The sequence below is a fragment of the Silene latifolia genome, chromosome 3 (genome assembly GCF_048544455.1).
Source record: "Silene latifolia isolate original U9 population chromosome 3, ASM4854445v1, whole genome shotgun sequence".
NCBI lineage: Eukaryota > Viridiplantae > Streptophyta > Magnoliopsida > Caryophyllales > Caryophyllaceae > Silene > Silene latifolia.
The window spans coordinates 18944987-18962145 of NC_133528.1; the positions used below are offsets into that span (position 1 = coordinate 18944987).

The following is a 17159-nucleotide window of genomic DNA, read 5'->3' on the forward strand; positions in this document are numbered from 1 at the left end:
TGAATTGAATATATATAGCATTACCGGACAATATAATTGAGCCACATTAGACTTCTTGAATATGACGGATCTATCTTTTAGTTATTTTATCTCTATCTTTTAGTTATTTTATACTCCGCATATTTTATACATAATATTATTTTAAATAAAAATTAATTAGGTAGTTTTATAAAGTTGGAGTCTCTAGAATTGCCTGAAAAAAGCCTCTTTTATATATATATATTGATATATTGATTTTCTCTCTCCATCCATTTAAACATTACTTTTATGAAATAATTACAACAACTAGATCGTTCAAAGATTTAATCCGCACCGTTTAAAAGTAATGGACATCCATTTCTTTTCAAGTAATGGAGAGAATCTGGACCGAAAGAAAATGGCTTAAGAGTTGAGTCTTTAACACTAATATCAGTTAAATTTGCTGAAGACGGGTCGGAGCAAGTGACGGGTAATGTCACTCACAAAACGGATAGGGGAGACAAGGTGGGGGCATCCTCACGTGCTTCCCTCTCTCCTCTATTTGGGTCATTTATGAGAGGAAATGGTATCTGTCACTTTGGAGTGACGGATATGTGCCGTTTTCAATGAGATTTTGTGTACTAATATTTTGTGCATCCGTCACAGCCACGTCAAAGTCACGCAGCTCGGAGATCGTCGTCCTTCTAGTCGCGTCAGTGTACTCGAGGGTCTCGGGATACTCTGGAGGCTGGATGCCCGCCGCCTCAACCTCCTGCAAAGTCAAATGTTTCTTATTAATCTCGATGAGTTGGAATTGAAAGAGAAGTAGAGATGGCAACTCTAAGTATTCGTTGCAAATACAGCATTCAAACCCTAAGTTCTGTGCATAATTTGCAACATTTTCTTTTTTATTCAACTAAATCCCCAAATCAATCAATCAAATCCCCAAATCAATCTTACAGCAATTATTTGGTTGATAATCTGGGTTTCTCTCCTCAACAAGCTCACACCACTTCTACCAAACTTCGTACCAAGAATGGTAACTACTCCAAATTCTCTGATAATGCTAATTCTGTTGTTGATTTCTTAAAACAACATGGATTTGAGGATATCCATATCAAAAAGGTTGTTTCTTCTCACCCTATAATCTTAGCTTGTAATGTTGATAAAACCCTAAAACCCAAATTTAAAGTTCTTCAAGATCATGGTTTTTCTGGGTCTAATTTAGTTTCTGTTATTTCAACTAATCCTTCATTTGTATCAAGAAATTTGGATACAACTATCCAAGATCTTAGGGCTGTTTTGGGTACTAATGAAAATCTAACCAAGCTTTTTCGAAGACCCAATTGTTACATAACAACACCTGGTCTTGAAAATCTTGTATCGAATGTTGCGTTGTTGATTAATGAGTATGGTTTCGATATTAATGTTATTCGGAAAAGCATTCTTCGAGAACCTCTTTGTTTTATGAGGAAACCCGAGTTTTTCCGAAATGTGTTGGTTAGGGTTGAAGAGGAATTGGGGATTCCTCGAATTTCGGGGATGTTTTTGTATGGGGTGCATTTGCTGTCTTGCCTTAGTAGGGAATGTATTGAGTTGAAATGTCAAGCGTTAAGAAGCTTTGGGTGGACTGAATACGATGTTTCTGAATTGATGAGGAGAGGTCCTATTGCTTTCCTAAGATCTGAAGAAAGTATTAAGAAAAAGTTGGGGTTTTTGATGACTGAGCTCGGTTACGACCCTGATTTCTTAGCTAAACATTCTGTGTTGTTTACTTTTAGTCTAGAGAATCGAATGCTGCCTAGACATCGTGTTTTATTGATTTTGAAGGAGAAGGGTTTGTTAGATTACAAGTTTTATACGGCTATCACTAAAACGGAGACTCAGTTCTTAAAGACACTTATTCAACCTTATAAGGAAGCTGTACCGGGTCTTCTTCAAGTTTACCAGAATAGCAAAGGTTGTTCAAAAGTCGAGGCTGTTTCAAGGTGATGCCAAACTGCGAAGTTTCTTTTAGGTATACAAAGTTTTCTATTTGTCCTTTTCCTTTTAAGCTGCTCGGAAAAGTTTTGTGTAATGTGTTCTCTACCTGTAGTAGGTTAATAACATTGTATGCTTGACTTTTGATTGAAACACGGTTAAGCTCTATTGTGTGCCTGATTTCTGATTGAAACATTGTTAATAACATTGTATGCCCGACTGCCCGTAGTAGGTGATGCCTAATGAGGTGAGCTATTGATAATGTATAACTATAGAATACCATACTAATAATTTGGCTAAAACGAGCTTTTCGGATCTCAACCTTATTAATCTTGGCCTCTTGGGGTCATCTGTATAGATCAAGCTCGGCTCGGATTATGCTCAAGATTGGTTTGATGTGCTCAAGCCGAGCTTTAACCGAGCCGATTTTGAGGGTTTTTCGAGCTGCCTCTTCTCAGTGTACATCCCAACCATGCTGAAATCGTATGCTTGTGCCTGAGAGTATCCGGCAAAGTACATTTTGTACAGGTATAAGAGAAGAGATGTGTCAAAAAGCCAGTGTAAGAGCATTTATATAAGTATGACTGTATAAGAGATGCTCCATAGTTTCTTCTCACAAGAAGTCAGTCATATAATGCATCAGCACATATGTTATCTTAATTAGTCTATCTTTCCTGGACAGCTTTCTTCTGAACTAGGAAATGTCGGAAATTATGCATTTTAGTTGTGGTAACAGTCAAAACTGATTTCACAAGTAACTTGTGCTAAATCTCAGTCCTATATCTGATGTATACTAGCATGTTTCCAAACAGCTTAGTCTGCAAAAGCTAGGACAATTTTGAATTTGAGATGGTTGTAGCCATTATTTTTAAATGGCGCAAGGAGGACTGTGACAACGAGGGCCCTGGCAAGAAGGTGCAAGACGCGAGGCAAAGGCTTTCCTCTCATAGCCACGAGGCACAGTGTTTTGCAAACAATTTGTATTTTTAAAATAAATCATGTGCTATTATACCCATTTTTATTTTAAAAAGGAGTAAAGGACTGTATGACTTGTGATCAGATCATATATAGTAATCATCTCCAATGTTAAGAACTGAGAACCAACCCTACCTGGTCCTCTGATAGTTACAGGCATATCCTCTCCTTATCAGTCTGGTATGTTATGGAGTTCAGAATCAATAATCTGATGAGAAGCTGTCTTCCTTTAGTAAGGATTAAGGAATGTATCGAGTCGAAATGCCAGGCGTTAAGAAGCTTTGAATGGACTGAATATGATGTTTCTGAATTAATGAGGAAAAATCCTAATACAAGCCTGATTTTCTTAGCTGCACATTCTGCCTTGTTTACTTATAGTCTTGAGAAGCGAATGGTGCCTAGACGTTGTGTGTTGTTGGTTTTGAAAGAGAAGGGTTTGTTAGATTACAATTTTAATTCTGGTGTCATCAAAACTGAGCCAGAGTTCTTAAAGATGTTTATTGAACCTTTTAAGGAAGATGTGTACCTGGTCGGTCTTCTTGAACTTTATCAAAAAAGCAAAGGTGGTTCTAATGTTGATGACATTTCAAGGTGATGCCAAGCTCTCTTGCAGTGAAATGTATTTTAGGTATTTGTATCGGCTGCCAGTTTGTTATGGCTGAGTGTTAATTGTGTGAATGAATATAAACGGTGAAAATGCCAAAATGGTTAAAGAGACGACGGCGATGCAAGCTGCAGAAACGTCAGATTTAGGATGTGTGTGAGCTTAGTGTAAGTTGAAATTCTCATTCAATTAAGTTAGTTTTGCAGCTTTTGCTTGTTTGGGTGTGAAACTGTAGTTGTTCTCTTGGGTATCTCTGTTCTCTAATTGGTGTCACGCTGTGTAACCGTAATTCTTATTAAACTCTAGTGTGTTTCACAAATCGGATAGAAGTGATGTACTTCGTTCACAGTTTCTAGGTACAAGTAATTCAGTGAATTCAATTACGCTCAAGTTTATCCGTATTTTCTGTTGTTGGCAATATTTATTTGTTCTTGCTGTTGTATTTTGAAATTTAATTCCCTGATGGCAAACGACTTCTCAGAAAAACAAATACCAGAATGGAATTACGGAAGCAATGCAGATGTCGGTAGAAGGGCATCAATCTTGTTGGAAGAGCTTCCAATCGCCAAACACCAGCCGCTCACTGAAATTAATTTGAAAATTTCTCATTGTATTTGATCAGGATTAGTAGAGAGTTAAATTCTGGGGTTTTTTGACAGGTTTTTGGCGCAAATTAGATTTTATTTCTCAGAATTGTTTTTGTATTTAGAAGTGATATACTGATATACACGTTCTGAAATCACAACATAAATAGATGAAAACAGTACAAAGCTTAGTCATGAGAAATACTTCGTATTTTTAAGCAGTTGGGTATCAAGTTTAGACGCCTCACAACGAGTCCAGATCCTTTGTCCCATTATCGTATCCCATCTGGTGTCCTATTGCCTTAATATGTTGACACCTCATTCTTAGATAATATCTACATATTTATTTTAGAGATAATGGAAAACGAAAATGGGACAGAGGATCCGGACTGCTCACAGCCCTCCTTATATTTGTGCTTTATTTAATCGGTTATAAGCATCATCTTAACTAAGGACGGTCTAAACCAAGAATCTGGGATTCTTATTAAGAGAATAATTCAATGTTTAAGCTAAAAGTATACAAGCTACAAACTAACCCGACCCGGCCTGCTCTTGCAATCATCAACACAGATATTGACCCAAACTAAACTGCTTTGCTATCATTAATATTAAAAAAATCGTTGCATGTGACATGAAGGTATAATTTACAATGGCGTTATCTATACCAACACTCGTACACTACTTGCGTCCTCTTTGACCTCCATCCACTAACTCTTTACACTTCTCCGGCAACCATAGACAAGCCGACATCCACCAAGTATAGGAGATTACGAGCTGTGCAGTTCCCGGCAACAGCGTCACCCTTTCAGCTGTACTCACGGGTCTCGTCTTTCTTAAGTTAAAACTCTGGATAAAGCACCACCAAGAACCAAAGCAGTACTCCCTCTGTGCATATATAAAAAAGTTTATTTTGCACGATAATTAAGGAGCCAACTTAGTAGAGATAAATGCAAGTTGAGTAAAGATGCGGAACACAAACCATACAGACAACAAATAACAAATAACAAGCAATTTGTGATAAAGGAAATATCCCAATAACTTTATTCATGGACACAACAATAAAACCCGAGAGTTTATGTTCACGGCTGAGGGAGTATGAATAAAAGGAAATCGGAAAAAGCAATATTTACCCAGCATCACAATAAACTGAATTACGCACAGGCAATTTGTCTTTGTTTAATCAATTTCTCCAGGTTCTCTGAAACCATTGCAGTTAGATTACGATCCTCGAACACAAGTTCCGCACCAGACCTGCGACAAATAAAAATAAATCATGTGCAAATAAACATGCTTTGCATGGAGTACACAGTAAACATCCCTTCAGAAACTTGACAAAAATTAGACAGAGAAACAAATTTGGTAAAGTTAAGTTTCATCCAACCACGGCCTTCCTCAAAGAGACGCATCACTAATGTGAAAATGGGGATAAATACCAAAAAGAATTATTAATACTTATTGATCATCACTTACTTTTGATCAAGCACCAGCTTCTGCACATCTTTAATTGCAGAGCTAGCTGCATAAAGTGATATCTTTCCAACCTGAGGACACAGCACAGCACAAATGAGAAACATCCAACTGCATTATTATCTTAACAACCATGTTACATAAACACAGCTAGAATTATAGGACACGGTGCAGGTCAACTATCGGACTCGGCAATTTTATAAGAACACTCATGTAGTGGGCTAGGAATGAAGTGTCTAGGTGTCTTACCCATGTAAGAGGGTCGAGTGCCGAGCGTAGAGTGGAGGGTCGAGTGCCGACTCTCAGACACATACTTGAGGTAATATGGACTATGGAGTCTATGAATAACACATACGCAAGGTAATATGTTACTCAAACACAGTTAGAAGTCTAGAACTATCAGGCACCGGTATGTGTACAACTATCAAACTCGGGTTGGAATGAAGTGCCGGGTGCATAGGTAAGGTAATATAGAGTCTCAGTAATACAGGTCTCGTATCATATACCACAATGTTAAGAACATGGAGATGGAAGCCTTTATGACTACCTCCACCATTTGAAGCTTTGTAGCATGGTCATTTGGAAGAATACGTATCTCTTCAGCCAATTTTGATGCCTGCTCTAAGCTTTCTGGAGATAAGAAATCAAGACCTAGCTGAACCGTGGACTGCAAAGTCAATCATATAAAATCAAGCCATATATCAATAAATTTACCTTGCATAAATGAGTCCTTTATATATTTCTATGCAAACATGACCCCATTTTCGAAAACTGTAGACAAAGTGAGAACTATGGACGGCGATCTCTATATGACTTCAGTATATTACTGCTCCTCTCAAACAGAAAGGAAAAAAAACATGTCTAATAATGATCTAAGTGGTTACCACTAATGATTCAACGAGTAAAGTGGTTCCAAAGATTTGCTGAAACTACACATATTGTCAGTTCAAGCATGGGCTACTTAAGTCAAAGATACGGGCAAATTTTAGCAGCACTGGTGTAATGGTCAAAGCAAGTAGCTGGCAACCAATGAGACCCATCCATAAACAGCATCCAGCAGGACCTTCGTATATTGACATGATAAGGATTTCAACCAAGTAGCTCCAGGAAACGCATATGGACTTACCTGAAGGTATCTTACTTGGAACAGACATCCAGCTGGTATAAACACGGCTTGCCCCAAGTACTGTTCAAATGACCAAGGTTCAACCCCTACCAAAAAAAAAAAAGTAAAATGCTATTACTCATACGCATCACGATATCCTCATCAAAGCGAGGGTGCAGTTTTTCGGTTAAGCTTTTAATTTAATCCTATTTAAGTACTTAAAAAACATAAATTCACATCATTTATATTACTTCGAGGAAAATTATATTGATTTTTGTTTAGCACGTCATTCACAAAACAATATCGAACATCATAGCATTAAAAAACCACAAGAAAAGGGGAAAAGGAAGAGGAAAACCAAAAAAGGGCATAACTGATAATGGTGAAGAGAGAAGAAGAGAGAGACAAAAAAAAAAAACAGAATTGTGTGAAAAACAGACGAGGATACCAGAGCACAAGCACAAAATAGAAGAAATCTACCAAGAAAAGAACTTAGAAGAGAAGAGCAAACAAGAAAAAGAATAATGAAGAGAGAACATAAATAAGAGGAAGCGGGTGAAAAAGATGAGCAAAGGAAAGGAAACAACTTGCTAGTAAAAGACGGTAGAATAGTGGAAAGATACACTTTGGAAACGTCGTTTAAATAGTAGTGGCAGGATTTGGAGGGTTTTTTAAGGGTTTTTTGTTAAAAACTACCTTATATTTAGGGGTATTTGTAAAAAATACCATGGTTACCGAATTCGCTCGGTGCCCTGCGAATCGCGAATTGCTAAAAGCGAATTCTATCATGTTGCTTACTAAAAATACATATAACACACATTCTATAGGAGCGAATTGCGAATTGATAAGGACGTATTCATAGCGAATTCGGTAACCATGAAAAATACTACCTTACATTATTTTTTTTGTTTTCGACTACCTTTGGTTTCTTTATTTTTGGTCAATAACTACCTATGCTAAGAGTCTAGACGGAATTGGTCAGTTTTCTGGCTTTAACTTATCTTGCATGAGTCCTTTATGTTTCAAACTTGCTTAGACCCTATTTTGGGAAGTCATGATGTACTTACCCTTAACTTTAAGAGATGTTCGTAGTTACTATTGAAATGTGAAAACATAAATTATGCTTATTTGAAGTTAAATTATGGTTTGAACGCACTTGATCATTGTTGTTTGGTGTTAAGAGAGTAATGTGAGATAGGTTAATGTCGTTAAATCGACCAAATTTCGCCATATTTTCAGCATAGGTAGTTTGAAACATAAAGGTAATCTAAAACAAGAAAATAAAGGTAATCTAAAACAAGAAAAATAATATAAGGTAGTCTTTTTACAAATACCCCTAAATATAAGGTAGTTTTTGACAAAAAATCCTTTTTTTAATCACCTTTAAATGGCTTGTGTGGGAAGTCATGTCCATCGCATATGACTTCTTTAGTCATCTAAACTATGTTGGCGCCTTAGAGCAAGAAAGTGCATGTCAGGGCACCTTGTTCCTTGTGCCTCAGAGTGAGGTTCGCGACTCATAGCGCCTTTAAGACACCTACCCTATGAAGTGATGGAATGTGTGCCTCATTGAGCCGCGTGGTTTTTAAAACAAGGGAGGGAGGGGTTGGGGTTACTTGACGCACAAAAGGAACAACGCAAAAAAGTAAGCATTGTATGCCTTGTGCCTCAGAGTGACGTGCATCACTCAGAGCACCTTCAAGACACCTATCCTGCAAAGTGATGAGATGTGCGCCTCATTGAGCTAGACGCTTCTTAAACAAAGGGAGGGATGGAAGTGAGGGTTACTTAAGGCACTAAAGGAACTACAAAAAAAAAAAAAGTAAAACATATCATGTATGCAATTTCTGGGTCAGAGACCACAATAACAAGGCATCATTAAAATTGCTAAATGACAATATCCCCAGTAAGTTGGCATTTGGCAAAACCTTTACATTTATATCCCAGTGAGTTGGCAGCTCTTTTTACTGAACATATGCTATTTCAGGCAATATGAACTAGATTGTGTCAAGTAACTCAAGGTAACCATTAACCATGACTTGTGAGACTAGAAATAGAACAACTAACACCATAACAGGTGAAACAGTAGTATGAAGAAAAAACCAGCCAAGCGGTCAAGAACAATCCTGGCTAACCAATCATTAAGATTCGGGTGAGTTCGGATCTGATCTATTTCAGATATAATTGATGGCGGACCGCGTTATTTCGAGTTTGGGTATGTTACAGGTGTACTATTAACGATGCATTGGGGAGTAAGGCCATAAGCTGCAGGGTAGGGCCTTCAAATTTTGGGTTGACTTGGATTCTCGGGTCATATTCGGATAAGTTTGTTCGAGGCAGGTCGTGTTGGGTTAGTTTTGCCAGGTGTATTCAGACCTAACACCTAAACCCAATGGTGGTGGACAACACCTAAACCCACTGGTGGTGGTCCACCACCATTGGGTTTAGGTGTTAGGTCTGAATACACTTGGCAAAACAGATCAGGTCGTGTCGGCTTCGTGTTAGTGTCACATGTAAACGGGTCACGAACCCTTCAACCCAAATTCAGCCCAATAATTAAATATCGTGTCGTGTTCGTGTCGACCCACTTATATAAATGGGTCATCAAACCTCAACCCTAACCTGTTAAGTTCATGTCGTGTTTTCGTGTCATGTCAATATTTGAAAAATATAAGTATATTAATGTGATGGAGGATAAAGAAAAATTAGTATTAATTTATTAAACAAGTCATTTGTGTTTAGAGAGCTCAACCCAAACCCGACCCAATTAAATCTCTTGTCGTGTTCGTGTTGACCCCCTTACATAAATGGGTCATTAAGCCTCAACCCAAACCCATTAATTTTGTGTCGTGTTTTTGGGTCGTGTCATTGTTTGCCGGCTGGTTCCTAAACATGTTTTAGGTCACAGACATACGAAGAAGCTACAAGCCTATAAACTAAAGAATGATAAGAGATTAAGAGAAGTCCAAAGCAAACTCACCAAATTCTTCCTTAAGTCTCGTTTTATGGTGATTCTTGAGATACACTTGTTCATTAAAAATGGGGTTACCCTGATATTCCAAGAATAAGATTAATATTATATCAATCAAAGAAAATTAAATTATGTAAAAGAAAATTAGAAACTCGTTGCTCACTGAATCACTTTGTGCTATATCCGACATTCCCAACTCTTTCCAGTGTGCTTTTAAATACTCAGTTAGCTTTGAAATATCCTCCCGCCGAAAGACGTCCCAAGCAGCTCCAGGGCGCGTATAAGAAGAAATTGCTCCCCTCTCCACGCTTTCACGCTCAAGGTCAATACTCTGGCTTTCGGTTTCATCCATTGGATCGCTAAGATTTATATCTAGATTTGCCCTACATACTTGATGTCTATCAGCTTCATCAGAAGGGAAGCCAACTGGAGCTACTTCATTTAAGTCTCTGCATGGAACTTCAGATGAATGTTGCAATCCAGATTCAGTGTAGGCTTTCTGCGCCTTCTCAATGTTTTCTTGCTGCGAGCCTTTAACTTTTACCTCACATGAATGCACTAATATATATACCTGCATGCAAATGTTAGAAAAATATCGTCAAACTGAGAGTATGTACTAATTCTGATAAGAAGGGAGGAAGCCCAAACTTAAGGGTCATCATCCACTAGTAAATAAAACATCACCAGTCTACAATATTGTCGATTTTGTGACATTTTTTACAGTAGGCTTGAACATTAAAAAGGACCAGGCACTATAAGAAGGAAGCCGTTCATCTCTAATATCTCTCAACATGCAATAATTCATCTCTGATATCTCTCAACATGCAATAATTCATCTCCAATATTTCTCTACACGCAATAATTCCCCAGTCGTTATAGTAGATTTGTTACCCAAGTCCAGAACAAACTGAGGGACCAAGTTTTAAAATGGTAGAATGTGCAAGTAACACATCCAACACAATCAAAATTTCCACTAAACCTCCCACCTAGACAGTTACTACAATAGCTTCCAGTATGTATAGCCTGATGCACATTTCAGATACATACTGATGTGTGTGGAAGCATAGAGGATATACAAGGACAAGTCACAAATTGAAACGTATTGTCTCTTTATCTTTAGTGAATTGTGAAGGAAGAAACAGTATTAGCAGAATACAGCCCTGCGGAAGCTCAATGCAGAATTGCTCTTCAATCACAAACTTAGAAAATAATGGGGGATAAAGAGGAAAAGAAACTTACCATATCACGCATTTTCAAATGGAGATTGGTCACTGAATCACCTCTTCCTAACTCCTCAAACAGTCCATATGAGATAAATATTTTAGGCCCTACATCATTTTGCAAGGAGTAGTGGGGTAACTTGGCAGCAACATTCAGAAGCCCAAACTTCGAATGAATAAACTCAAGCAAAGGCACTTTACTAATAAATTCAGGTCTTTGATACAAAAAGAACTCTTCTGAAGCACTTGGAGATGGCCAATCTTTCAACTTCAACATTTGAGGCCAATCATTTTCATGCAAGAGCCCCTCCGAGTATCCTTTCATGAACTGCCCAAGTTCTATATCGACCTACCATTATATGAGACAAGTACTGTCAAAATTTTAAATTCCAGTATACACTATATCACTAGTTAACGGCTCCTTACAAAAAAAGAAAACACAAACATGAAACAAGCTTGGATAAAGTTCTAGCATCCTTAAAACCACTAGCTACCTCCTCCCAACCACAAGCTACATGAATACACATACAAAGGAAATACAGAGTTTTGCCTTTTCCCGAGAGTGGAAGATTAATGAAAACTTCTTCTGGCATAGGATTTATGAGATTCTTTTAGGCTTTTAGCATAGGGTTTACAAACAAGTAGGATTATGAACACTTCTTGCATAGGATTGATGAGCTGCTTCTAGCATAGGATTTATTAACACCTCGCGATTGACTGAACCACACACTACTTTTAAAAAATTAGATCTATTTCACTCTTTAGCTGCGAATGTCCTGGATTTTAAGAGAATAAATTGAAATGCACATTGCCAAATACATTCTCCCTACTGCAGCCAGTTCATAGATTATACATCAGAGGTAGTACATCTGATTTTGTACTTTCTGAGTTTTATGATAAATTTTTTGAATTTTATTTAAAAAAATAGAGAGTATTTAGTATAAAGTTTTTGAGCTCGTTCATTTAAACATTAAACAAAAAAATACAACATTGCTCAAAAACTATACTTATAAATTAAATTAATTTTTTGCCATTAAAAAATCATTATAGCACTTCTAAATTTTAAATGCTCAAAAACTAGAAGGGTATGAGGTAATACATCCGATGCGTAATCCTTTTTCTCTACTGCAGCCAGCACAAACCTGGTAAACATACCTCAGACAAATCCAAACAATCAACAGCCTTCACAATTTTACTTGCATCATTCATCCTCTCATCAGTAGCTTCACAAATTTCTCTCCATATTACCATGGGGTCCCAACTCGCGCTTGACGAAATATCGCAAACCTCTTTGACAATGACTGGTTTGCCTTTTGCCCAATTCTTTCTAAAGTACTCAGTCCCATCTCTTTTAAGTTCTTGAGCTGATGGACCATATATAAAATTGTCGTCACTTTCCTCACGATGTGCACATTCAAGGAGCGCACAGTTGAATTCTGACGAAGTACTGGAGTTGTCAACCGTGCAACCACTGACCATCTCTTCTAAATTTTTTACCAGTTTAGCAACCCAATTCATCTTAAAGATTCTCTGAAGAGTCAAATATGGGGAACCACAACCACCATGATCTCTTGGAAGGCATGGTACACCTCCATCTTCATTGGCTCTCCAGCCAGGAAATTTTGAAGTTAACAAAAGCCTATGCTTGGGCAAAGACTCCTGCTCGCTTGGAGCATATATACACTGTTCTTTCTTAGTGATAAAATTATTTCCCAAACCATCTTCTGCATCAACCCGAGTTGTTACACGGAGATCTTGGCAGCAATTCAGACAAAGATCATAAGAACAGTCTGGACAATGTCGATGATAGTCTACGATAGGTACTCTGCAGCAATCGCTGACCCAGAACCCTTTCAGTTAAAGAAAACATAAAATCTAATAAAAAAGACAGTTAACTAATTAACAAAAAATATCAAGCATCAATATGCTCTACTAAGAAGCTCGTTCAGGCAGTTAACTAGTTTCGTGAACGATTAGTATGATAATTGTCCATGCAAATGAAACAGAGACATAGTAAATACCAGCACATTTGCTCGTCGGCGTTCAGTTTTGTTCTCTCAAGATCAACTTCGACACCTGATTCATTAATAGTTAATTAAATTATGTATGCTAAGCAGTAAATAATGTTTAAAAAACAATAAAATTGTGAGATCTTAAGCTTACCACGAAGCTTTTTCTCTAATTCTATTTCCACGCACTGTTGCTGGTGAATCCGCTTAACTATAGGAAGCACTGAAAACAGCAAGCAGTACAGGTATCGCAACTTGTCCAGTGCTGGTATCTCTTTTATTCTTCCCTACAATGGCGACCAAGGTTGTCTTTTGCCGTTACAAAGATCACATCTTATCTGAACTGACTCTAAAACTATAGGTAAGAAAGCAATGGAGCAACATCATACATGATCCCCTTGATTTATAATTTTTACCTTTATCAGATTATCAACCCTGGAGCAGACCTTGCAGCTACAAGAGCCACGACATGCAGGGCATAATCTTTGGATCTCTTCTAAAGGGATGTTTGCATACCTGACAGAAAAGGCATTGCGGGTCATGCACTAGCACCATTGAAAAGTAAGATGACTAAAGAGATAAAATAACTCGTCTTACCATGTACTGATGCAGCTACTGCAGTACCCTCTCCTCTCACACTTAAGGCACCAGATAACTGAACCTTTATTACTTCTTTGGCACTGATGGCAAGTTAGTCCACCAGTGTCCCTAGACGAATCTGTGCTTGCATCAGAAACATCCTAAACGGCAACATTGAACTTCTTTTAAAACCAAGGACTAAAGAATTGTCAAGGGACTCGACGAAAAAACGCATAATGTAGAACTAAAGATGAGAGATTATCTGTAGCTCACCTATACCATTTTTTGGGATCATGATCATTCAATCTATGAAACAACAACTAATTCAACACAGTCTCTCCACTTCCTTTTTACGAGAAAATGAGTGTGCTTGAAATAGAGGCCATTAGTTAGCTATACCAAGCAATTTGTGATTTCAGAGCCACAAAACTAATTAAGACAAATAAGAGTGAAATATACGCAGTATATATAACCAGATACTGATTCTGGTTACTAACACCGATTATAAAGAAAAGAAACGAGCGCATCTGTAGACAGATTACTGGTCATTGATTTAAAACATCATTGACCTCCTCCTACCCTGATTTTCAAAGATAGAATCGATGTCTACATACATCAGTGACGGGATCACAAAAGTTAACTACACAAAAAAAAATCTTTTGACTAAACTTTAAATTTTAATAGACTTCCTCTTAAGTCATTCATAGTCATGGTAACCTTCCATTTAACATAATTTGTTCAAGTTTTCAAGACTGAGACCATAAAATCGTAAATATGTTTTAAAATTATAATATGTACTAAAATATTAGAATTTGTTCAAAAAAATGTTTTACAAAATAATATAAACAAACCGAAGAATATATATAAATGAGAAAAAAACAGGGTCTAAGTTCATGTTTTGAAATTAGCATAAAATCAAATGGGAAGATTGCTCTGACTCATAGGGAGTACAAGAGAACAAAAGAAGAGTAGACAAGCTACCTCACTTGTTGCTGGAGCACCATTGACTGTGCTTTTCCGTGGCAAATCCCTCAATGATTCTACCGCATAGGAAGGCGACGTCCTGAAAGACCTATGACTTCCGTCCAAATTACCAGAATCATCTTGCATGTCGTCCTCCAAATTCAATTCATTCAACGGGTGTCGTTCTAACAAATTCTTCAGTTGTGGAGAAGACCCCGGGGAACCCACAAGTTGATTCTTAGGAACCCTATCCATATCCTTCTTCGCCGTAAACTCCGTCTCATTGACATCCATAAGACCTAAATCCTTATGATCATCACTCTTACCATCCATATACACTGGACTTTCCCCCTCAGGCCTCCTCTTCGTCTTCTTCATACTAGCTCTTAACGCAGAGTTAGCTGCCCTCTTCTTCGCCTGAATGTAGTGCTTCTCGCACACAGTTTTATCCGGCATAGACAATGCTGTACACCTCCATTGTTTACCATCCGACCTCTTACACCGCAAATCATCCGGTATACCACCATGATCATCCCCATTCACAACACCCGAATTATCCATACTTCTCTAAAATTCAACCAGCTTCTACATCAACTGATTCATAAATCAATCAATCGCTGGACGAAGCATACCCTAAAATCAAAACAATCCACTGTCAAGCTCCATTTTACTGCAATTACACTACTACTACTACTACTACTAAATTACTAATTCTATAAACCCTAATTTATCAATTTGATTAATCTACGAACACTATCTTTACATCAATAACTAAATTGACAGTCGATTACTTATATCTATGTTCAATTGTATGTAATATCCATTATATTAGCAGAAAACATTAAATCAAATAGTCAAATATAGTTCAGTAACATCGTAAAACGGTGGAAAAACTTACGAACAGTACAGCCGAAGTGAATTGATCTTCAATGTTTGAGAAATTAGAGCTGTAGATTGAATTTTGAGGGGTAAATTAAAAGAATCGAGATTAGTAAATTAGGGTTTATAGGAGGAGAGAAGTTTAATTGGGAAATTTTAGTTCAAACAGTCGACGTTGAGACTCGAGAGTCCATAGGATGGAGCAAAGCAAATGTTCCAGAAATCTGGTAAAGTCGACCGGCAACCCTTTCTCATGTTCGAGGGATCGATGAGTTGGTCAAAACCCGAAACTCTTGTAAAATAGCTTTATGATCAAATAAGGGTCGTTTGGTTGCATGCAGGAAGCTGATTGCCTAGGAAGTATTAAATCACATGATTTTAGAATTCATGTGAATTAGAAAATGTTGTTTAGTTGCATAAAGTAAATGCAATTCATGTAGTAATTCCCACTTACCTAGGGGACCTAGGTAAACAACTTTCTCCATCATGAAGGAAATGGGGTTTCAAGGTAAGATAATTTTATTTCATGTGAATTTGGATAACCAAACAAGTTACCCATTTTTAGAATTCATATGAATTGGAATTCCTATATTATTCAATAGGTAACCAAACGACCCTAAGTGTTGTGTAATTTTTTGGGATTTTAAAGTTATTTACTTATCAAATTTGACGCTGGTTTGAAACTAATTATCGTGAATGGATGCACATAGTCATTTTGGGAGATTTGACGGAAGTAGCGGCTTTCCGGTGTAATTAAGCCATGAAATTAGTAAAGTCATAAATAGCTATATAATAGATGTGGGAGTTGGTGCACTATGACACGTCATCTTTTGAAAGATATTCCCTTCTATTATGCTTGTAGTTCCCCCTTTCCTTTTTTATGCTAGTCGGGTTTTGTTCTCTCTTTCCTTTTTTGGAAACCTTTGTGTAATCCAAATTCAATTTCAGGTGGGGTAAAGTATTTTGTGTTGTCCAAATTCATTTTCTTAATTTTTGTGCAAAAAGAGAGAGAGGAACAATAGGCAGAATAGGAGAGAGTACTCAATAGAATGTGTGCCACTTAACACCGGTTTGTATTCTCTTCATTTCCTCAAAAGAAATGGACCTCGATTTCTTATCAACAGTCTGGATCAAATATTGTGATGATTCAATGCTTGTAATTAGGGCTGTTAATGAGATGAGACAGCTCGCGAGCAACTCGAGCTCGGCTCAGTCAAAGCTCGGCTCGAGGGCTTAACGAGTCAAGCCGAGCTAACGTTAGCTCGGCTCGAAAAGCTCGTGAACGGCTCGAACTTGTGTAATTAGATAAGATATCACTCATATTTTATAAAAATATTTTGTCTTAGTTATATATCTGTATCACACATTCACACATGTAAAATATGTCTCATTGATTTAATTTCCAATATTTGTATATAAAACTTTCAAGCCTTGTTATTGAAAATATCGAGAGAGAAAAAACGAAAATTCAATATTATATATAGGCTTGAGTTGAGCTCGAGCTCGCGTTAAAGCTCACAAGCTTGATAACGAGCACAATTTTTTCAAGCTCGGGTAAGCTCAAGATCGGCTCGAACTCGAGTTTTACTTTACGAGCACAAGCCGAGCAAGGCCAAGCTCGGGCTCGGCTCGGCTCATACTCATTAACACCCCTACTTGTAATCGTTTCATAAAAATAAAGTTTGGCTTTTTCTACACGATGACCCTTGACTTTTTGAAATCACACATGGTAACCCTGCAAATTAGAAAAAGTTTTTGGTAACCCTGAACTATCTTAATTGTAATTAACGTGACCGTTAACTTTAATTCCGTCTAAATGGGACGTTAAGTGTCCAAAGGTGGCGAATGTCATGGCAAGGATGGGC

The 17159-nt window shown here is 37.4% G+C and overlaps 2 protein-coding genes across 3 annotated transcripts; one reads left to right on the forward strand and one right to left on the reverse strand.

The window, feature by feature from the left end:
• Positions 1–620: 620 nt before the first annotated feature.
• On the forward strand, positions 621–4300 carry LOC141647340 (uncharacterized). The gene is made up of 2 exons (XM_074455482.1): positions 621–1975; positions 3999–4300. The coding sequence occupies exon 1, from the start codon at positions 790–792 to the stop codon at positions 1948–1950; it is 1161 nt and encodes a 386-aa protein (XP_074311583.1). The 5' UTR covers positions 621–789; the 3' UTR covers positions 1951–1975; positions 3999–4300.
• A 261-nt stretch (positions 4301–4561) lies between these two features.
• LOC141647341 (E3 ubiquitin-protein ligase JMJ24) lies at positions 4562–15580 on the reverse strand. Of its 2 annotated transcripts, none has more exons than XM_074455484.1 (15): positions 15314–15580; positions 14434–15048; positions 13471–13613; positions 13290–13389; positions 13028–13160; positions 12886–12940; positions 12020–12701; positions 10884–11213; positions 9808–10215; positions 9654–9723; positions 6695–6780; positions 6116–6235; positions 5572–5642; positions 5261–5352; positions 4562–4986 (listed from the first exon to the last, which is right to left on the reverse strand). In XM_074455484.1, coding segments are annotated over exons 2-15 (2835 nt in total). In that variant the 5' UTR covers positions 14977–15048; positions 15314–15580; the 3' UTR covers positions 4562–4984. The 2 variants fall into 2 exon arrangements, with proteins under 2 accessions (XP_074311585.1, XP_074311584.1); XM_074455483.1 differs by having other exon boundaries at positions 5232–5352.
• Between the last annotated feature and the right edge of the window lie 1579 nt (positions 15581–17159).